Below are 23,538 nucleotides of genomic sequence, written 5' to 3'. Positions count from 1 at the left end.
AAATGTGCATGAACATGTTTAACTAACGGGCACGCCACGAGATGCCCCACTACAGCAATATCGGCACCACTGAAACCTTCCATCGGTCTGGCACTGCACTCCATCGACGGTTAGGCTGAGAAGTGTTGACCTCGCTCCAGTGGTACAGTTTGTTAATCTAAACTAAATGTAAATATAAATATCAGTGAGTCAGCCGTGGCTCAGTGGGTAGCACTCTCGCTTCGGAGTCAGAAGGTCATGTGTTCGAGTCCCCACTCCAGAGACTTGAACACAAAAATCCAGGCTGACACTCCAGTGCCGTACTGAGGGAGCACAGCACTGTCGGAGGTGCCGTCTTTCAGATGAGACATTAAACCGAGGCCAAGTCTGCTCTCTCAGGTGGACGTAAAAGATCTCACGGCCACTATTTCAAAGAAGAGCAGGGGAGTTCGTCCTGGGGCCAATATTTATCCCTCAATCAACATCACTCAAAACAGATTATCTGGTCATTTATCACATTGCTGTTTGTGGGAGCTTGCTGTGCGCAAATTGGCGGCCACGTTTCCTACATTACAACAATGACTACACTTCAAAAAGTACTTCATTGGCTATAAAGCGCTTCGGGACGTCCCGAGGTGGTGAAATGTTTCCAGCCCAAGGAGGAAGGAAGCAGCGCTGGATCTAGTTCTGGGGAACGAAGTGGGGCAAGTGGAGTATGTTTCAGTGGGGGAGCATTTGGGAAAGAGTGATCACAATATCACTAGGATTAGAGTAGTTATGGAAAAGGGTGAGGAAAAATCAAATGTGAAAATACTCAATTGGAGGAGGGCTAAATTCAGTGAGCTGTAAACGGGGTCTGGCCCAGGCAGACTGGAGTCAAAGATTGGCCAGGAAATGGGCAATGGAAGGCCTTAAAGACGAAATAGTCTGGTTACAGACTAGACACATTCCCATGGGCTGGAGCTCCCTGGATGACTAAAGATATAGGGATTAAACTGAAACAGAAAAAGCGGGTTTATGATAAATGTCAGATTCATAATTCAGTAGAGAACCAAGCTGAATACAAAAAGTACGGGGGCGAACTGGAGAAGGAAATAGAAACATAGAAACATAGAAGCTGGGAGCAGGAGTAGGCCATTCGGCCCCTCGAGCCTGCTCCACCATTCAATGCGATCATGGCTGATCATCCAAACTCAGTACCCTGTCCCTGCTTTCTCCCCATACCCCTTGATCCCTTTAGCCTTAAGAAATATATCCAACTCCTTCTTGAATATATTTAATGTATTGGCCTCAACTGCCTTCTGTGGTAGAGAATTCCACAGGTTCACCACTCTCTGGGTGAAGAAATTCCTCCTCATTTCTGTCCTAAATGGCTTACCCCTTATCCTTAGACTGTGAGCCCTGGTTCTGGACTCCCCGACCATCGGGAACATCCTTCCTGCATCTAGTCTGTCCAGTCCTGTGAGAATTTTATAAGTTTCAATCAGATCCCCTCTCATTCTTCTAAACTCCAGCGAGTATAAGCCCAATCGACCCAATCTCTCCTCATACATCATTCCTGCCATCCCAGGTATCAGCCTGGTGAATCTTCGCAGAGGGGAAAAGAGAGTGTACGAGAATAGATTAGCGAGTAACATAAAAGGGAACCCAAAAGTCTTTTATAAACATATAAGTAGTAAAAAGTTAGTCAAAGGAAGGGTGGGGCCGACTAGGGACCAAAAAGGAGAACTAAATGAGTAATTTGCATCTGTCTTCATTAAACAAGAGGATGCTGCTAATGTCGCACTAAAGGAGGTAGCAGAGAAATTGAATAGGATTAAAATAGTTAAAGTGGAGGTACTTAAAAGGATGGCCGCGCTCAGAGTAGAAAAGTCATCTGGGCTAGGTGGGATGCATCCTAGATTGCTGAGGGGAGTAAGGGTCAAAATTGCAGAGGCTGTGGACACAATCTTCCAATCTTCCTTTGATATGGAGTGGTGCCAGAGGACTGGAGGATTGCAAATGTTGCTCTCCTATTCAAAAAAGGAGAAAGGGATAAACCGGGCAACTACAGGCCAGTCGGCCCAGTGCCGGTGGTGGGGAAACATTTAGAGACAATAACCCAGGACAAAATTAATTGGCACTTGGAAAAAATATGGGCTAATACATGAAAGCCAGTACGGATTTGTTAAAGACAAATCGTGTTTGACTAATTTGATTGAGTTCTTTGATGAAGGTTGATGAGGATAGTGTGGTTGATGTTTTGTATATGGACATTCAAAAGGCGTTTGATAAAGTACCACATAATAGACTTGTTAACAAAATTGAAGCCTATGGAGTGAAAGGGGCAGCGGCAGCGTGGATACAAAATTGGCTAAGGGACAGAAAGCAGAGAGTAGTGGTGAACGGCTGTTTTTCAGACTGGAGGGAAGTGTACAGTGGTGTTCCCCAGGGATCACTGCTCTTTTTTATATATGACCTGCAATTGGGTATACACGGCATAATTTCAAAGATTGCAGATGACATGAAACTCGGAACAGTAGTAGACAATGAGGAGGATAGTAACAGATTTCAGGAGGACATTCTCAGACCGGTGAAATGGGCAGACACATGGCAGATTAAATTTAATGCAGAGAAGTGTGAAGTGATTCATTTTGGTAGGAAGAATGAGGAGAGGCAATATTAACTAAATATTATTTTAAAGGGTGCAGGAACAGAGAGACCTGGGGGTGTATGTACAGAAATCTTTGAAGGTGGCAGGACAAGTTGAGAAAGCTGTTAAAATAGCCGACGTGATCCTTGGCTTTATTAATAGAGGCACAGAGTACAAAAGCAAGGAAGTGATGCTAAACCTTTATAAAATGCTGGTTAGGCCTCAGCTGGAGTATTGTGTTCAAATCTGGGCACCGCACTTTAGGAAGGATGTCAAGGCCTTAGAGAGGGTGGGGAGGAGATTGACCAGAATGGTGCCAGGGATGAGGGACTTCAGTTATGTGGAGAGACTGGAGAAGCTGGGATTGTTCTCCTTGGAGCAGAGAAGGTTAAGGGGAGATTTAATCGAGGATCAAAATCATGAAGGATTTTGATAGAGTAAATAAGGAGAAACTGTTTCCACCGACAGAAGGGTCGGTAACCAGAGGACACAGATTTAAGGTAATTGGCAAAAGAACCAGAGGCGACATGAGGAAAAAAATGTTTACGCAGCAAGTTGTTGTGATCTGGAATGCACTGCCTGAAAGGGCGGTGGAAGCAGATTCAATAGTAACTTTCAAAAGGGAATTGGAGAAATACTTGAAGGGAAAACATTTTTCAGGGTTATGGGGAAAGAGCGAGGGAGCAGTGGGATTAATTGAATAGCTCATTCAGAGAGCCGCCACAGTCACGATGGGCCGAACGGCCTCCTTCTGTGCTGTATGGTTCTATGAAAGGCGCTATATAAATGCAAGTTCTTTTTTTTTTTCTTTCTTAGAGTGTCAACATGTAGCCCAAGTATAAAAGCGGCCCTGTGGATTAACCGCTCAGTATATTTCCATGGAATTTAAAATCAGGCGGGTGATCTGACCGAGGCGTTTAAAATGTTAAAAGGATTACACAGGGTAGACGAGGAGAAACTATTACCTCTGGTGGGGGAATCAAGAACAAGGGGACATCACCTTACAATTAGAGCCAGGCCGTTTAGGAGAGAAAGCAGGAATCACTTCTTCACACAAAGGGCAGTGGAAATCTGGAACTCCAATCGACAGCACAGGAACAGGCCATTCGGCCCAAGTGTTTATGCTCCACACGAGCCTCCTCCCACCCCTCCTCATCTCACCCCATCAGCATAACCCTATCAGGTAGATAAGGTGGTTAAAAAGGCATATGGGATACTTGCCTTCATTAGCCGAGGCACAGAATATAAGAGCAGGGAGGTTATGATGGAGCTGTACAAAACGCTAGTTAGGCCACAGCTGGAATACTGTGTGCAGTTCTGGTCGCCACACTATAGGAAGGATGTGATTGCACTGGAGAGGGTGCAGAGGAGATTCACCAGGATGTTACCTGGGCTGGAGCGCTTCAGCTGTGAAGAGAGACTGGACAGGCTGGGGTTGTTTTCCTTCGAGCAGAGAAGGCTGAGGGGGGACCGGATACAAAATTATGAGGGGCATAGATAGGGTAGATAGAAAGGAACTTTTCCCCTTAGTAGAGGGGTCAATAACCAGGGGGCATAGTTTCAAGGCAAGGGGCAGGAGGTTTAAAGGGGACTTGAGGAAAAACTTTTTCGCCCAGAGGGTGGTTGGAATCTGGAACTCACTGCCTGAAAGGGTGGTAGAGGCAGGAACCCTCACAACATTCAAGAAGCATTTAGATGAGCACTTGAAACGCTACAGCATACAAGGCTACGGACCAAGCACTGGAAAATGGGATTAGAATAGACAGGGCTTGATGGCTGGCGCGGACATGATGGGCCAAAGGGCCTCTTTCTGTGCTGTATAACTCTATGATTCTATGACTATGACTCTATAACCTTCTATTCCTTTCTCCCTCGTGTTCTTATCTAGGTTCCCCTTAAATGCATCTCTGCTATTCGCCTCAACCACTCCCTGTGGTAAATGGAGGAATGGTGGAACAGGCTCGAGGGGCTGAATGGCCTACTCCAGTTCCTAATGTTCCCATAACGGGTGACCGATCCACTCCGCCAGTATTACACCCGGATGCCAATTCGAACATCTACCCTACCGTCTTTCCCAGGCCCCTTCACAAAAGAGGTTTCAATTGCTACACAATGGATGGCCGACTCCTGTTCCTATGGACCAGGGTGGGACTGGCCAAACCCATTTCACATGGGACACCTACAGCCAGCGGCCAGAGAGACTTTCCTCCCATCGGGATGCAGCCTGGGTTCAAACCCAGAAGTGAAAGGGCAGAGTGCTCCCGACCCCCACCCCCCCACCCCCATTCCTCCCTCGTGTCTGTTGCTTGGTTATTTCTGGGCCCATGACACCAAAGGCACAAGGTTAAAATAGGCCTCATGTCTAAATCAGGCTTGTGTGTGCAGTAACAGTTTAAAGATTGAGAAACAGGACACCCAGAGTAGAACATTTGACACTTCTTGCGCTAGACAGAGTAAATAAAGAGAAACTGTTTCCAATGGCTGAAGGGTCGATAACCAGAGGGCACAGATTGAAGGTGATTGACAAACGAACCAGAGGCGACATAAGAAAAACAAATTTACGCAACGAATGTTTAGGATTTGGAATGCGCTGCCTGATGGGGCGTGGATACAGATTCAATAGTAATCTTCAAAAGGGAATTGGATAAATAACTTGAAGGAGAAAAAAATTGCAGGGATGTGGGGGAAAGAGCGGGGAGTGGGACTAACTGGATTGCTCTTCGAAAGAGCCAGTGCAGACTCGCTGGGCCGAATGGCCTCCTTCTGTGCTGTACTAGTCTATGATTCTATGAAATTAGGAGTGCAAGAGAAAAAGTGAAATCCTTCAGCAAAGGAGGGCTCGAAATCTCAATCGGAATATCATTTGCACGTTAGTCCCAAGCTCATTAACAGCCTGTTTTAACAAGTTAGCAGAACATAGCAACAGGAGGCGGCCGTTCAGCCCCTCGAGCCTGTCCCGCCATTCAATTAGATCGTGGCTGATCTGTATCTCAACTCCATCCACCCGCCTTGGTTCCGCAACCCTTAATATCCTTCCCTAACAAAAAAATCCATCAATCTCAGTTTTGGGGAGAGAGTTTTCCAGATTTCCACCACCCTTTGTGTGAAGAAGTGCTTCCTGACATCACCCCTGAACGGCCTGGCTCTAATTTTAAGGTTCGGCCCTTTTGTTCTGGACTCCCCCCACCAGAGGAAATAGTTTCTCTCTCTCACTACCCTATCGAATCCCTTTAATCATTCTAAACACCTCCATTAGATCACCCTTTAATCAAGGGAATACAGGCCTAGTCAGGGCTTCGTGGATTTTTGTAAAAGTTTACTGCATAAATTTCTTTGTAGCGCTCAAACCAATTCTGGCAATACAACATTTATGGGTGACTGTTGCTACGAACCGCTAAAAATGAGGTATCAGCTGTGGCTCAGTGGGTGGCACTCTCGCCTCTGAGTCAGAAGGTTGTGGGTTCAAGTCCCACTCCAGAGAGTGGAGCACAACAATCCAGGAGCGCCGCACTGTCGGTAAGTGCCGTCTTTCGGATGAGACGTGAAACCGAGGCCCCGTCTGCTCTCTCCGGTGGACATAAAAGATCCCACGGCCACTATTTCGAAGAAGAGCAGGGAAGTTATCCGGTGGGGGCCAATATTTATCCTTCAATCAACATCACCAAAACAGATGCTTGTGGGAGCTTACTGTGTGAAGATTGGCCGCTGCGTTTCCCACATTACAACAGTGACTACACTTCAAAAAGTACTTCATTGGCTGTAAAGCACTGGGACATCCTGAGGTTGTGACAGGTGCTGGAGAAATGCAAGTTTTTTTAAAAAATCAGTGAATAGAAACATTGGGTTTATGTTATACATTAATCTGGTTATAAGCTTTGGTTTTGACCAGATTCTACCGTGCAGTCTCAAAGATCTTTCATTTTGTTCCTCCATCTATTGCAGTGACAGCAGATCTATTCTCGGGCACTTCGGAACACACTCAGATCAGGTTGCAGCAACCTGTTTACAGCGCAGTCCAGCTGGTAACAGGCCTCAGCATTAAATGTTATTCTCATTTGTCACGTAATGTTGTGGGAGCTTTAATGAAATGGAAATGTGGCCAGTCAAATGCAATCAGTCGAGATGGGAATCAGGTGCTCAGCTGTGGGAGGTCCGGGCCTCCAGTTTACAGGCCGGCCACTGACACGTCAGTGAGAGACGAAAGCAGGTTATCCACAGGGCACTGAACTCGCAGCATCAAGAGTGCCGATTCAATATAGGTCATTAAGCACCTAATCAATCAGCGCTTCCGAAAAGTGGGAATGAGCAGGGGCTTATCCATTCATAGATTCTTACAGTACAGGAGGAGGCCATTCGGCCCATCGTGCCTGTGCCGGCTCTTTGAACGAGCTCTCCAATTATTCCCACTACCCCCCGCTCTTTCCCCACAGCCCTGCAAATTTTTTCCCCTTCAAGTATTAATCCAACTCCCTTTTGAAAGTTATTATTGAATCTGCTTCCACCGCCCTTTCAGGCAGCGCATTCCAGATCACAACAACTCGCTGCGGAAAAACATTCTCCCCAACTCCCCACTCATCTCCCCTCTGGTTCTTTTGCCAATTATCTGTGTTCACTGGTTACCGACCCTCCTGCCAGTGGAAACAGATTCTCCCGATCTACTCTATCAAAACACCTCATGATTTTGAACAATCTAAAAGAAATGTTGACGCACTTGAAATGCATTACATTTGGAGATTTTGGGTCTCCGTATTCATTGGAGGAAAAAAAAGGAATACGTAATATGCAAATATAGAAATGTATTAAAAAATTGGATCTAATTACTCCATCTAGCTGCCCTGGTTTGCTTTCGAACAGTGGCCATTGATATAGAAAGTAATAACATCAGCTGTGTTCATTTTTATGTGTTTAGGGTGAAGCTGTGAGGCGACAGTGCTGGACACTGCTCCCAGTGTTAGTGCTGGACACCCAGTATTGGTCACTGCTGGACACTGCTCCCAGTGTTAGTGCTGGACACCCAGTGTTGGTCACTGCTCCCAGTGTTAGTGCTGGACACCCAGTATTGGTCACTGCTGGACACTGCTCCCAGTGTTAGTGCTGGACACCCAGTGTTGGTCACTGCTCCCAGTGTTAGTGCTGGACACCCAGTATTGGTCACTGCTGGACACTGCTCCCAGTGTTAGTGCTGGACACCCAGTGTTGGTCACTGCTCCCAGTGTTAGTGCTGGACACCCAGTATTGGTCACTGCTGGACACTGCTCCCAGTGTCAGTGCTGGACACTCAAGTCAGGTATGACACAACCAGATGCTCCAATAATGTTTTTTTTTATTCGTTCCTGCAATGTGGATGTCACTGTTGCCCTGGAGACGGTGGTGGTGAGCCGTCTTCTTAAATACAACCGAATAGTTCACTGGGCCACTGCAGAGGGCAGCTAAGAGTCGACCACATTGCTGTGGGTTTGGAGTCACATATAGGCCAGACCGGGTAAGGACGGCAGATTTCCTTCCCTAAACGACATGAGTGAACCAGATAGGTTTTTACGACAGTCTGATAGTTTAATGGTCACCATTACTGATACTAGCTTTTTATTCCAGATTTATTTAACTGAATTTAAATTTCCCAGCTGCCGTGATGGGATTTGAACTCATGTCTCCGGATCATTAATCCAATTAGTCCAGGCCTCTGGGTTACTAGTACAGTGACATTACCATTGTGCTACCATTCCCCTAACGTGCCTTAATCCTGACCTCAGGTGCACTCCCTTTATTGCAAAGCTGTGAAGCATTTCACTCCCTTCACTGGGCAATTCCCGTAGCATCACTGGAAAATACTACCAATTCAGAGCAAATCCATGCTGTGGGCTCACTCAGCATTGGCTCAGTGGGCAGCACCCTCGGCTCTGAGTCAAGAAGGTCGTGGGTTCAAGTCCCACTCCAGAGACTTGAGCACATAAATCCAGGCTGACACTGCTAGTGCAGTACTGAGGGAGCGCCGCACTGTCGGAGGGGCGGTACTGAGGGAGCGCCGCACTGTCGGAGGGGCGGTACTGAGGGAGCGCCGCACTGTCGGAGGGGCGGTACTGAGGGAGCGCCGCACTGTCGGAGGGGCGGTACTGAGGGAGCGCCGCACTGTCGGAGGGGCCGCACTGTCGGAGGGGCGGTACTGAGGGAGCGCCGCACAGTCGGAGGGGCAGTACTGAGGGAGTGCTGCACTGTCGGAGGGGCAGTGCTGAGTGAGCGCCGCACTTTCGGAGGGACAGTACTGAGGGAGCGCCGCACTGTCGGAGGAACAGTACTGAGGGAGCGCCGCACTGTCGGAGGGACAGTACCGAGGGAGCGCCGCACTGTCGGAGGGGCCGTCTTTGGGATGAGATGTTAAACCGAGGCCCCGTCTGCTCTCTCAGGTGGACGTAGAAAATCCCCAGGCACTATTTTGATGAAGAGCAGGGGAGTTCTCCCTGGTGTCCTGGTCACTCCACCATTGGCGGCCGTGCCATCAGCTATTTAGGCCGTAAGCAAGGCCCCTGTTAAGCCGCGCGGTGCTCTGCAGCAAACACGCAACCAGCTCACCGGATTTTAAATAGGAAAAACGGCGCATTCGCGGTAGCTTGAATGGGCCGTGCAGCCCCTTAAAGGGGCTGCGCACCCAAAAATAAAATTAATGGGAACATAGGCCCGAAGCTCTGGAATTCCCTCCATAAACCTCTACTTTTCTCCTCAAAACCAACCTCTTTGGCCAAGCTTTTGGTCATCTGTCCCAATGTCTTCTTCTGTGGCTCGGTGTCAGATTTTTGACAGATTACGCTCCTGTGTCGCACCTTGGGACGTAGTGCCACTTTAAAGGCACTGTGTAAATACGAGTTGTTGCTGAGTGTTAAGTAACGAACAGAATTGATTACAGTCGAAGTGTCTGAGCTTTGTGAGCCACGTAGGGAGGTACCGTGGAGTTTCAGGGGAGCCCTGTATCAAGTGACCCCATTAAGTTGCTGATATCTCACATTGCTGATACCAGCAGATCTATAAGCTCTGACTTAGGGATTTATCCGCCAACAAGGCACGAGGAACAGCCCTTTCCAACCCCCCCGGGGCCCATAATATTCAAAGCAGCGACCAAGAGCCGTCGCTCCAGACAGGACTGAGCAATAGGGTTGCCAACTGTGGTTGGACATAGCCCTGGAGCTTTCATCTCGTGACCTCCCTCCGCCCCGCCTACTCAAAGAGACTTTCTTCCCCCATCGCCAGCATCTTTATAACTAATAAAGCAAAACCTTCAAAGCAAATGGAAGAAAAAAAACACACCCACAGAATTTTATTTAGCGCCCCATGATTTTTGCTGGCAGCCGTGGCCAGATTAATTCCTGGAGACTCCAGGGCAGCCCGGGTGGGTTGGCAACAATGCTCCCTCTCAGCTGAGCGGCCGCACGGCGCCCTGCGGCTCCCACGCAGCCGGCTCACCGGCTTTCGAGCAGAAAAAAACGCACACACGTGGTATTTTGAGGAGATGAGGAGGAATTTCTTCTCTCAGAGGGTCGTGAATCTTTTGGAATTCTCTACCCCAGAGAGCTGTGGAGGCCGGGTCATTGAATATATTTAAGGTGGAGATAGACAGATTTTTGAACGATAAGGGAGTCAAGGGTTATGGGGAGCAGGCGGGGAAGTGGAGTTGAGGCCAAGACCAGATCAGCCATGATCTCATTGAATGGCGGAGCAGGCTTGAGGGGCCGAATGGCCGACTCCTGCTCCTATTTCTTACGTTTTGAATGGAAAAAAATTAAAGGGAAGGTTGCTTGGCAACCCTGCTAAGTAAGGTAGGCTTTGTGGGCCAGATAGGCCGGGCTAGGGAGGGCCCATCGTTTGGACAGCCCAACATTACAGAGAAGCAACAGTGACCGATCATGAACAGCACTTGCAGCATCGCGCCCCCCCCATACCCACCCTGAGTAGTCTTACAGCTTGGTCACTGACCCAATGCACTTTGCACTGTGGCCTTATCCTTCCTGCAGCATCTGGCTGATCTGCGCTGTCATGTATTAGAATTCAGGCCAAAATAAATCAAATGCTTTGGTAGCAAATGGACCAGAAATTCACTGCCGCTTATTACATTACCACCAAAGGGGGTGGGGGTGGGGGGGGGAAACTCACCAAAGAGAAGATTCAGGAGGACCTCCTGCCCGACCGCTGTGTTGCTTTTGGTCAGGCAGAAGACGGTGCCCCCAATCCAGGGCACGCCATGACCCGTGAACCCAATGAGCTTGACCATGGGCCGGGCGCTGCTCCAGGCCGAGGAGCTGCTGGCGCAGACCCCCATCCTTTTGGACAAGCAGATGTCAATGGCCAACAAGGAGTTAATGGCAATTTCTTTGAAAGAAGGGTTCAGCTGCATGCAGTCCTCCTCTGGTAGCTGCGGAGACTCCTTGCTGTCGTTCGGCAGAGGCTGCTGCTGCTGCTGCTGCTGCTGCTGCTGTTGCTGCCCGGTTTGCCCGCTGTATTTCTTCGTCGAACCTCTCCCCTCATGAGCGCTCCTCATGGGCTGGTTGAGAGACAAGAACTCGGGTCTGTTTTGAACGTTGTTCCTCTCCTTGGCCCTGGATCTGTTCTGCTGAGCTGGCATGGCAGCTTACCGTGCTTCCATCCACCCTTTCAAAAAAAATAAAATAAAAACAATTCTTATTGCGGGCAACTGAGATTTGTTCGCCCTGCTGATTTTGCAGGCTGCAACACTGGTTAAATTTAGACTGGAGGAATTCAGAGGCTGTTTACTGTGTAGCTCATCCTAGCTTGACAGCTGCACATGCTGTAGCTGATTGAGATTAGGTCCGACCAATCGACAATTCGATCTGCCTTTGGAAGAACCAATCGTACCTCGGCTTGTAATTGCTCTTTGCCCAGTTGCAGTGCTCGCAGTGCTCTGTGGGTATTGTAGTTCCTACTGCCCTTCAAGGGTGCCATTCAGAGAATCTAATCTAACGTTATTCCAAAAGGTTCGGAAACGCAATGCCTGCAAAAATGCTAGGTGGCTGCTTTTGGCTCAATGCTACCACGTAATATTATGTGACTGCAGATTTAAATAAACACCAACAACTTGTATTTATACAGCACCTTTAACACAGTAAAGCGTGCCAAGGCGCCTCACAGGTGCGATTATCAAATAAAATTTGACACCGAGCCACATGAGGAGATATTAGGACAGATGAAATAACAACAGAAAACGCTGGAAAAACTCAGCAGGCCAGGCAACATCCGTGGAGAGAGAAACAGAGTTAACGTTTCAGGTCGAACCCTTCGTCAGGACTGAGAAAAAAAGGCAGGAAATGAAAGGCAGTTTGAGGGCTGGGAAATGGGGGAGGGGATGAAAGAAGAGACATTAAGAGATATTCAAGGTGAGACGAGATGGTAATAGGACAGGTAAAGAGACAAACAATGGCTCTAGATGAAGTGTGAAAGGCGCTGGCAGAGTGAGAGACAGCTGCCATGTGGGAGAGAGAGGGAGAAAAGGAAAAGGTCACAAACCAGCCCCCAAACTGCCTTTTAATCGGTTTCATTTCCTGCCTTTTTTTCTCAGTCCTGACGAAGGGTTTCGACCCGAAACGTTGACTCTGTTTCTCTCTCCACGGATGTTGCCGGGCCTGCTGAGTTTTTCCAGCGTTTTCTGTTGTTATTTTGGATTTCCAGCATCCGCGGTATTTTGCTATCGTATTAGGACAGATGGCTTGGTCAAAGAGGTAGGTTTTATGGAGTGTCTTAAAGGAGGAGCGAGGGAGGCAGAGAGGTTTAGGGAGGGAATTCCAGAGCTTGGGGTCCAGGCAGCTGAAGGCACAGCCGTCAATGGTGGAGCGATTAAAATCGGGGATGCGCAAGAGGCCAGAATTGGAGGAGCGCAGTGATCGCTCAGGATTATGGGGCTGGAGGAGATTACAGAGATAGGGAGGGGCGAAGGCCATGGAGGGATTTGAAAACAAGGATGAGAATTTTAAAATTGAGGCGTTGCTTAACCGGGAGCCAATGTAGGTCAGCGAGCACTGGGGGGTGATGGGTGAACGGGACTTGGTGCGAGTTCGGACACGGGCAGAAGAGCTTTGGATGACCTCAAGTTTACGGAGGGTAGAAAGTGGGAGGCCGGCCTGGAGTGCGTTGGAATAGTGGAGTCTAGAGATAACAAAGGCATGGATGAGGGTTTCAGCAGCGGATGAGCTGAGGCGGGGGTGTAAGATCAGCAAAGGGTGTATAGAGTTACCAACTCTCCAGGATTGCCCTGGAGTCTCCAGGAATGGAACATTAATCTCCAGGACGCTGCTGTGAGTAACCCAGGAGAAATCTCATCGGGGCCATTAAAATAAATGGTGAGTTTTTTTTTTACTTTCTTTAAACACGTCGGGTAATTGGGTCTAAAATATTGGAGTTGGGAATAAAAGCTGTTTGACTGACATTCAAAATTTATCCAATTGGGTAACAAAGAGTTTATTCGCTTTCCAATTGGCCGTGGCACCATGGAGATGGACATGTCGGGCGACCAATGGGGGGAAAGAGGGGGCGGGGTGGTTGGAGGTGGGAGGTCATGTGATGAAACCTCCAGGAATACGTCCAATCAGTGTTGGCGACCCTAAGGGTGAAGGACATTCATGTAGGTGTATGTAGGAAGGCATGTGCGAACCCTGACATAAAGTCCATACAATTTATTTTTCATTCCCTTTGTTGGTGCTTCCAATAATCTTCACAGGGTTGTGCTGGAACAACAACAACAACTTGTATTTATAATAGTGCCTTTGATGTAGTAAAACGTCCCACAGGAGCGATTATCAAACAAAATTTGACACTGAGCCACGCAAGGAGATATTAGGCCAGGTGATCAAAAGCTTGGTCGAAGAGGCAGGTTTTAAGGAGCGTCTTAAAGGAGAAGAGGCGGAGAGGTTTAGGGAGGGAATTCCAGAACTTGGGGACTAGACGGCTGAAGGCACATAAAAGATCCCATGGCACTATTCGAAAAAGAGTAGGGGAGTTCTCCCTGGTGTCCTGGCCATTATTTATCCCTGAACCAACATCGTTAAAACAGATTATCTGGTCAGTATCACATTGCCTTTTTGTGGGATCTTGCTGTGTGCAAATTGGCTGCTGTTTCCCACATTACAACAGTGACTACACTTCAAAAAGTACTTCATTGGCTGTGAAGTGCTTTGGGACGTCCTGAGGTCATGAAAGGTGCTAGAGAAATGCAAGTTCTTTCTTTACTAAGTATTTGATTAAACATTTCAATCGTTCAGTGAAAGGGCTGTGCCCATCGAGTGAAATCGACAGAAATTGGGTTCAATGTGCGCTCACAAGATGGATACAGCTGAGAAAGATCATTTGGCCCATCTTAGCCCATCTGTCCATGAAACCTCTCTACAGTAACCCCTCCCCATCACAGCATCCAACTGGTTCTTAGATGATTCCCGGGTTTGGGGCTCCACTGCCCAACCCATGCATTGATCACTCTGTGGTCTTCCGAACATCAGCCCTAAATTTGCCTTTTACTAGTTGCTACTGGCCCTTGACCTCCTGTGACGGTTTAGCTTGTAATGTTCCACCCCTACTTCTTCTATACGGTTTGCTATCTTCTACTTCACTATCAGAGCACTTTTCTTTTTATTCGCTGACGGGATGTGGGCATCGCTGGCAAGGCCAGCATTTATTGCCCGTCCCTAGTTGCCCTCGAGAAGGTGGTGGTGAGCTGCCTTCTTGAACTGCTGCAGTCCGTGTGGTGAAGGTACTCCCACAGTGCTGTTAGGGAGGGAGTTCCAGGATTTTGATCCCAGCGCCGATGAAGGAACGGCCGATATATTTCCAAGTCGGGATGGTGTGTGACTTGGAGGGGAACTTGGAGGTGATGGTGTTCCCATGCGCCTGCTGCCCTTGTCTTTCTAGGTGGAAGATGTAGTGTATGTACTTTGCAGAAGGAACTATATTCTGCAGCCCCTGTATACTGCAGTACCAGTAGTGACCACCCCTGTATATAAGCCTGTGTAGTAACTTTGCACAGTAGTTCCAGTTTTGTCTCCACTCAGTAAACACCTGTTGTAACCAACTCCTGCAGTCCGTGTCTCAATTACACACGGACATAATACTGGCGACGAGCAGATCCGAACTTACCTACAGTCTGCACCACCTCATGGGGATCCATCCCTGAAGCGAAGTTGTCAGAGGTCGAGGCCAGAAGGAAGAAAGAAAAAAAAACAAACAGAAGAAACGGGCGTCGACCATGGGCAACCGCCTCTGATTCATCGGATTTGAAGATTTGCAGGAGAGGCTGTCGAGAGCGGGGCTTGGTTATCCTGTCTATGGTGTTCCAGCTAATCGGGCTGGTGGCAGGTAGTACACTGATCCTTCCTGGGCTGCGGCGGGCTAGAGCTCGATCGGGTGGCTTTTCAACGGGGCCGAGCAGCGTTGTCGGGAAGAGGAGAGAGAGAGAGAGGGTGGAGCACACAGGGCGCGGCCGGTGCTATGAAGCCGGGCAGCGTACAGACCCGAGAAGAGGGAGGAAAGTGTCCCGTAGGGTTTGCTCTGACGACGGGAAAATAAAAGAAATTAGAAGCGCAGAAAGCCGCGAGGAGCTACAGTTTGTCACGGGGACCGCGGAGAGCGGCGTTAGCAGCCGCGCGGGGGGGAAGTGCGCGAAGACCATAGGGCGTCGCCATCAAGGCATAAAAACGCCAGCAACAGCGGAGAAGACAGAAAGCGCGGGAGGCGCCATCTTAATCCAGCGGGGAAGAAGGCAAAGCGCGGGAGGCGCCATTTTGTTCAATCGGGGAAGAAGGCAAAGCGCGGGAGGCGCCATCTTAGATTTTCAAGATGCCGAAGACTGGCAAAATCACTGCCTTCGATAATGCAATAGAAGACTGGACCACGTATGTGGAAAGAGTCGAAGTATATTGCAAGGCAAACGAAGTAGCCGATGAGAAAAAGGAATCGGTACTACTAAACTTAATGGGCGCAAGAACGTACGGCCTATTGCGGAACCTGATCACTCCAGCCAAACCGATGGCGAAGAGTTTTAACGAAATTGTTGATATCCTACAGGGACACCTAAATCCTACACCGCTGCTGATAGCAGAAAGATTTAAATTCCACAGGAGAAATCAGCATAAAGATGAGAGCAATGCTGATTACCTTACGGAACCACGCAAGCTATCAAAGCACTGCCAGTTCGGAGCAGGACTGACAGGTACTCTACGGGACAAATTTGTCAGTGGACTCCTGAGTGAAGGAACCCAGAAGAGGTTACTCTCAGAGAAAGAGCTGACGCTGGATAAGGCTTTCAGCTTGGCAGTATCGTACGAAGCAGCAGCAAGGGGAGCTGCGGAAATACAGCAAAAGCCACAGGAATACGGCACCCATGAAATGACACGGGGATTTGAAAAATGTTATCGCTGCGGCAGAACAACCCATGACCAGAAGGACTGCTGGTCCAAGGACAAAATATGCAGGCAATGCGGAAAGATGGGACACATTGCACGAGTTTGCAGGTCTGGAAAGAAGACTAACGACAACAAAAAGGCTACTAAGGAACAGTACAGGAAAGTACAAAAGATGACGGACAGTAATTCTGAAGACCAGAAGAGCGATAGTGAATCCGGGAACAAGAGACTAAGCTGTCTCAAACTTCACAACGTAATCGCCAAAGAGGATCACCGAACCATTTGGGTCACCCTCACGATAGCAGGGTCCCAAGTCAAAATGGAATTGGATACAGAATCAGCCCTGACCATCATGAATTGACGAGACTACGAGCGGCTATTCTCACACATACCCTTGAAAGAGACATCCATTGTCTTGAAGACGTATACGGGGCAGAAAGTATACCCCAGAGGGAAAATAAGGGTGCCTGTCGAATACAACGGCAAAGAAATACAGAAATTGTATCTGTACATACTGCAAGATGTTGGACCACCGTTATTGGGACGTGAATGGATCAGAAAGATAAGTTTAGACTGGCACTCCATTCAGGCACTGACTGTGGCTGGTAAAAAGGATGACGACGTCACACCTGGACGATTGTCAAAAATCTTAGCTAACGCTAAAGAGGTATTTCAACAAGAACTGGGATCTCTTAAAGGCGTAACTGCCTCGATAAAAATAGAAGAGAATGCAATTCACAAGTTTTTCAAAGCAAGACCGGTACCGTATGCAATTCGCCCAGCCGTCGAGGCAGAGCTGGGGAATCTGGAGAATGCAGGCGTGTTATCTAAGGTAGACTGGAGCGAGTGGGCGACACCCATCGTTCCTGTCATGAAAAAAACGTTAAACAATAAGTCTGAGGAGCCAAGGAAGGTTCGCATTTGTGGGGACTTCAAGGTGACGGTGAACCCAATCCTTCACACAGTACAGTATCCTCTTCCGAGGATAGAAGATATTTTCGCCTCACTATCTGGAGGGAAGCGTTTTACAAAAATTGACCTAGCACAAGCATATTTGCAGATGGAGCTTGAAGAATCCTCTAGGAAGTATCTCACGATAAACACTCACAAAGGTCTTTACCAGTATAATCGACTGGTATTCGGAGTAGCATCAGCTCCGGCGATATGGCAAAGAGCGATGGAACAAGTTCTGCAAGGGATTCCGGGGACTCAGTGTTATTTGGACGACATCCTAGTGACAGGTGAAAATGACAGTGAACACCTTGCCAACCTAGAGCAGGTGCTCACTAGACTAAGAGAACACGGGCTACGAGCCAATCGCCCCAAGTGCGAGTTTTTAAAGAAACAGATATCGTATTGTGGCCACGTGATTGATGAAGAGGGGTTACATAAGTCCCCTGACAAAAATTGAAGCGGTAGTTAAGGCTCCAGCGCCTGAAAATGTGTCGCAACTGAGGTCATTCCTAGGATTGGTGAATTACTACCATAAGTTTTTGCCGAATTTGTCCACAATTCTGCACCCACTGAACGCCCTACTACAAACTGGAGTAGCATGGAAATGGAGCGATGAATGTAAGTGGGCTTTTCAGAAGAGTAAAGACCTAATCACTTCAAGAGAAGTATTGGCTCACTACAACCCATCACTACCGATAAGACTGGCGTGTGATGCGTCTCCCTGCGGCATTGGAGTGGTACTGTCACATAAACTCCTTGATGGTTCAGAGAGGCCGATAGCTTTTGCGTCACGCTCGTTAACTTCAGCCGAGCGTAACTACGCCCAGATTGACAGAGAGGCCCTCAGCCTGGTGTGGGGGGTGAAGAAGTTCAATCACTACCTGCACGGTCAGAAATTTACTGTATTAACTGATCATCAACCTCTTGTCTCCATTTTCAACCCTCAGAAGGGCGTCCCGATAATGACAGCACAACGGCTACAGAGGTGGTCCCTTTTCCTAGGGGCACACCAATATGACATCAAGTACAAAGGAACTAAACAGCATGGGAATGCTGATGGATTGTCGCGCCTACCGTTGCCGACGGTGGAAGAAGCACCTGCAGTGGATCCTGTGGAGATATTCCACTCGACCATAGTCGAATGTCTACCTGTGACGAATGCAAACATAGAAAAGGAAACACGAAATGACCCGACACTCTCCAGGGTCTATGATTTAACGGTGAAGGGATGGCCAGCACATGGCGAACCACTGTTGCCAGCATTCTCGCCGAGAAGAGAACAGCTGTCAGTGTGCAGAGGAACCTTGATGTGTGGATCCAGAGTAGTAATTCCACCCAAATTGAAGGATAGAGTGCTCAATGAGCTTCATGAGGGTCATCTGGGAGGGGTAAAAATGAAGAACTTAGCCAGAGCGTTTGTGTGGTGGCCGGGAATCGATAGAGAAATCGAAGAGATGACCAAGAGCTGTACAGGATGCCAGAAGGTCCAAAACGCCCCACCACAAGCCCCTCTACATCCATGGGAGTGGCCCTCATCTCCATGGCAAAGGGTGCACATTGATTTTGCTGGTCCATTTATGGACTCGATGTTTTTAATTGCGGTGGATGCACATTCAAAGTGGCCAGAGGTAATAAAAATGTCCTCAACCACCACAGAAAAAACTATCACAGTCTTACGAACCATATTCACCAGAAATGGGCTGCCTGAACAGATTTGCTCCGACAATGGACCACAGTTTGTGTCTGAAGAGCTCCGGAGGTTCTTAAAGAACAATGGTGTTAAGCATTACACATCCGCCCGATATCATCCATCCACCAATGGATTGGCTGAGAGGTTCGTTCAAACATTCAAGAAGGCTATCAAGGCAATGTGTAATGAAGACATACCCCTACAACACAAGGTGGATAACTTTTTGTTTGCCTACCGGAATGCGACACATGCGGTTACCAACCAAACTCCAGCCATGATGTTCTTCAATCGAAGACTACGATGCCGCTTGGATTTGGTTAAGCCAAACATCAGAAGAGATGTGGAGAACAGGCAGTTTCAGAATATGAATGAAAGGCCGACCAGGGGTTTTAAGATAGGTCAACCAGTTTTGGCCCGGGACTACCGCACAGAGAAATGGCAGCCAGGAACGATCTGCACACGGCAAGGACCTCTAATGTATACCGTGGATGTTGGCGAGAGCATTGTAAGACGCCATGCTGACCAGATTCTAGAGTCACTGGAAAACGTCAATTCCACACCACGATCCGATACACCTGGTGATGAAACCGAAGTACCAATTGCATCTACCTCAGAATCGGTGATATTGGAAGCAGACGAACCAAACAACGACGTTGATCCCGAATCAACTTTGCCAGAAGAACCTGATACCCCAAAGAGGCGTTATCTAGACAGAATCAGGAAGCCTCCTCAAAGACTGAACTTATAATTGCTTAACTTCAGCTAATATATCTAGCAACTGTAATTGTAAATATGTTATTTAATTATTAATCGAATGTTATGTACTGTTTAGCTAAAAGGGGAGGAATTGTAGTGCATGTACTTTGCAGAAGGAACTATATTCTGCAGCCCCTGTATACTGCAGTACCAGTAGTGACCACCCCTGTATATAAGCCTGTGTAGTAACTTTGCATAGTAGTTCCAGTTTTGTCTCCACTCAGTAAACACCTGTTGTAACCAACTCCTGCAGTCCGTGTCTCAATTACACACGGACATAATAGAAGAGGTCGCGGGTTTGGGAGGTGCGGTCGAAGACCTCAGCCGCATCCTTTCAATGCTGAGACAATTTACAATGTCAACCTTTGCACACCGCTTTCTCTGCTTCCGACCACTCCTAAATGAAAAAGGCAAACTGGTCGCCTTATAATCTACCAAGGCAAGGACCTCTACTTGGAAAAATATCCCCACCCATAAGCCAAGTAGAGCATCTAGCTCAGAAACAGTAATATTATGCACTGCCTGAAAGGGCGGTGGAAGCAGATTCAATAGTAACTTTCAAAAGGGAATTGGATAAATACTTGAAAAGGAAACATTTGCAGGGCTGTGGGGAAAGAGCAGGGAAGTGGGACTAATTGGAGAGCTCTTTCAAAGAGCCGGCACAGGCACGATGGGCCCAATGGCCTCCTTCTGTGCTGTACGATTCTATGAAGGGGAGACTAGATAAGCACATAAGGGAGAAGGGAACAGAGGGTTACGCTGATAGAGTGAGATGAGGAAAGACGGGAGGAGGCTCGAGTGGAGCATAAACACCGGCATGGACTGATTGGGCCGAATGGCCTGTTTCTGTGCCATATATCCTATGTAATCCTATGAATATATAACTGGTGGAGATGTTTAGCAAAGATCAGGAACTTCTCCCACAGAGAGGGGGCAATAAGACTCTACTGCATATAGCTGGGTCCAGTTGTACAGTGATGCCAGTGCTGGTGGAGGTCCAGTCGCTGCCTGCTGTCCACTCATGTCCAGAGCTGGTGCCTGGAATGGGGAGACTTAATGCGAATAAAAGACTGCAAAATATCTTTGTCCAAACAAATGTAACTCAATGAGCAAAATCACCGTGAGATGCCCCCTTTTTGGGACCTCGATTATTCCAAATGCTTTGACATTGACCCGTATTGGTAGCAGTGATTAAACTGTATCTTAAGCTGCAGTTTACAAGGTATAATGAGTAGTTTATTACCCCTTGGGTTATACCTTGGTTAAAAGAAAGAGTTGTCTACATCCTCTGGCTTGTGCCCCAGGCCAGTCTCCCCCTCTGAGTGTCTCCCTGAATTCACCGAACGCGACTCCAATCTTCTACACTCAAGCACAGCTGGGGTCCCCTTCTTATACCGTTACTTTCAATTCAAACCTATGGAACTTCCCTGGACCCATCACTGGTTAATGCTTAACCTTCCTTTCTTTCTCCGGAGGGACTCTCCTCAAAATCCTGGCACTCCCTCCCTAACAGCACTGTGGGAGCACCTTCACCACACGGGCTGCAGTGGTTCAAGAAGACGGCTCACCACCACCTTCTCGAGGGCAGCTAGAGATGGCCAATAAATGCCGGACTTGCCAGCGACGCCCACATCCCCGTGAATGAATTTTTAAAAAGTTCCCTTCCTTCTGACACAGCACATCTTCCGACTTACCATGAGCAGTGTCACGAGAGGTGGAGTATAGCTGTCGCTCATATAGATATAATAAAATGTCTGCACGCGCTTCCCTTATAAATTCCCAGTGTCCACATTTAGAATGGGAACCTCCTATGTAAACTTGTCATGCTGTAATTCCACCCTCCTGCCGGTGGTGGCACTGTAGCACCTCAGTCTTGCGCCTGCCACTTCCTCGGCCTGTACTGCAAAGAAACTCCTATGCTGCAATCTAATCAGTTTCGCTGCTTCCCAAATTGCTGGAACTTGGCTGAATCCTGCAGCTCATCGGCTGTTTCTGCCCGAAATATACGGAGCACTTAAGACGCTGTAACCGGCAACATTGAAATTGATGTTAACGCAAATGGTTAATGGTCGGTGCTTTTTGGCTGATATAAGTGACTGCCCGTTTTAAACGTGGACGTTTTAAGTGGTGGGGGACTGCACATATATACAATCACACTATACGTATTATTATTATATATATATTAGATTAGATATATATAAAGATCCCATGGCAATATTTCGAAGAACAGGGGAGTTCTCCCCGGTGTCCTGGGGCCAATATTTATCCCTCAATCAACATCACTAAAATAACAGATTATCTGATCATCATCACATTGCTGTTTGTGGGATCTTGCTGTGCGCAAATTGGCTGCTGCGTTTCCTACATTACAACAGTGACCAAACTTCAAGAAGTACTTCATTGGTTGTAAAGCGCTTTGGGACATCCTGAGGTCGGGAAAGGCGCTATAGAAATGTAAGTCTTTCTTTTTTATATATAAATATGACATTGCACATGGGCAGTGAAGGTATACATGCGTGTGTGTGTGTGTGCGTGTGTGTGTGTGTGTGTGCGTGGAGACCTATATAAAACACACTCCAATTACTAACTGTAGGGATGATGAAGGGGGTAAAACAATCATATGGACAAAGACCAAGGGATGGTGTCCCCGAAGGGACATCTTCATACAAGGCAGGGCTGGAATGTTGGCTGAGCCTCAGTCAAAATCTCCTTTTGAAAGGGCCTGGCTTCTGTCTAGTCTCCTCAGCAGCGGTGCTTACCCGTTCATGGTATGTGGACTGCCTTAAGTGAACAGTGACTGATCTCATCCCAACTCTTCATTTTGCCTTCTAAAGAAAAAAAACATCAATCCCGAGTCTAACCGAGTGTATGAGTGTGGCCCCCAGCCAAGTTCCTTTCTGTGCCGTAAGAGATTGCATGTGTTTTTTGTTAGAAACACATCAGTGGATCTCAGTGATTCCAGGTGAGTTGGAAAGAGGATTGCCAAGGGCTGACGGGGAGGGTTGTCCTCTCACACTAAGCAGTTGCTATTCCATCAGCCAAGAGTGTGTTGTGGCAAAAATTCAGGCATTGGGTTTTCAGGATGGTCTTAAAGAAAGGGAGGGAGAGGTGGAGAAGTTTAGGGAGATAATTCCAGAGTGTGAGGGGGAATGGGTGGCTGAAGGCATGGCCGCCAATGGTAGGGTGAAGGGAGGGAGGGATGCACTTAGCTGGAATTGGAGGAATGGAGAGTTCAGGGGAGGGGGATGTAGGGCTGGAGAATGATAGGGAGGGAACATAGGAACAGGAGTTGGCCATTTACCCCCTCGAGCTTGTACTGCCATTCAATGAGATCATGGCTGATCTGTGACCTAACTCCATATAGGAGTGAGGGCGAGGCCGTGGAGGGATTTGAACACAAGGATTAGAATTTTAAACTTGAGACATTGGGAGAACCAGTGTAGGATAGCGAGTTTGGAATGATGGCTGAGGCTCTGAGCCACAAGTGTTGAGACAACGCACAACTCTCTACACAGTGAGTTTCCAGTCTCAGCAATAGTGGAAGCCGGGTTTGTGCCGCAAGGTAAGTCCAGCGGAGTGGGAGCAGAACTGAGGAAATTCCCGGTACCTTGTTTCGCAAACTTCACATCTCTTCGGCAGCACCTCCCAAACCCATGACCTCTACCACCGAGAAGGACAGGGGCAGCAGGCGCATGGGAACACCACCACCTCCAAGTAATTGGGTCATAATGTTTCCAGCATGTTAGAGATTAGGTAATGGAATAAGATCGGTCACATTTGGAGTTTACATACCCAAATCCACTTGAAACAGATTCTCATTCTGGAATTCTGTGTGCACCCAATGCAACGGATCAAAACTGGCATTTCTTTCATCCAGGCTTACCTACGTCGGGAAATGTTAGAATGTGTCACAGCTTGCTGCATTCCTAACTTCTTAACATTAGAAATCGATGAACACAAGAGTACAAAACCAGGTGATTACATTAGTTTCCCAACGTGTATGGCAAGGATTCAAGCCCGCGGGGCCTTTCCGGCTTTCACTCAGATCTGTCTCTGCAATTGGGGAGGAAGTTCTACTAGTTTGTACTGGAGGAAAAGCAAAGGCAACAATTCCAAACTGCAACTGCTGACAGTAGACC

At 47.9% G+C, this 23,538-nt stretch overlaps 1 protein-coding gene across 4 annotated transcripts in view; it reads right to left on the bottom strand.

Annotated features, from left to right (window-relative positions):
* LOC147101617 (inactive phospholipid phosphatase 7) overlaps positions 1 to 23,278 on the bottom strand; it is a 72,938-nt gene extending 49,660 nt beyond the window's left edge. For 2 of the 4 annotated variants that reach the window (XM_085965320.1, XM_085965321.1), the window contains exon 1: positions 10,751 to 11,407. In XM_085965320.1, the coding sequence (XP_085821446.1) occupies positions 10,751 to 11,219 (469 nt within the window). In that variant the 5' untranslated portion in view covers positions 11,220 to 11,407. Of the gene's footprint in view, positions 1 to 10,750; positions 11,408 to 23,191 lie in introns of those variants that run through there. The other 2 variants (XM_085965319.1, XM_085965322.1) reach the window with 2 other exon arrangements.
* Between the last annotated feature and the right edge of the window lie 260 nt (positions 23,279 to 23,538).

Source organism: Somniosus microcephalus, chromosome 23, assembly GCF_052327205.1.
Source record: "Somniosus microcephalus isolate GS21.2 chromosome 23, FLI_Smic_1.0, whole genome shotgun sequence".
Classification (NCBI taxonomy): Eukaryota; Metazoa; Chordata; class Chondrichthyes; order Squaliformes; family Somniosidae; genus Somniosus; species Somniosus microcephalus.
This window is presented reverse-complemented; position numbering and strand designations above follow the sequence as displayed.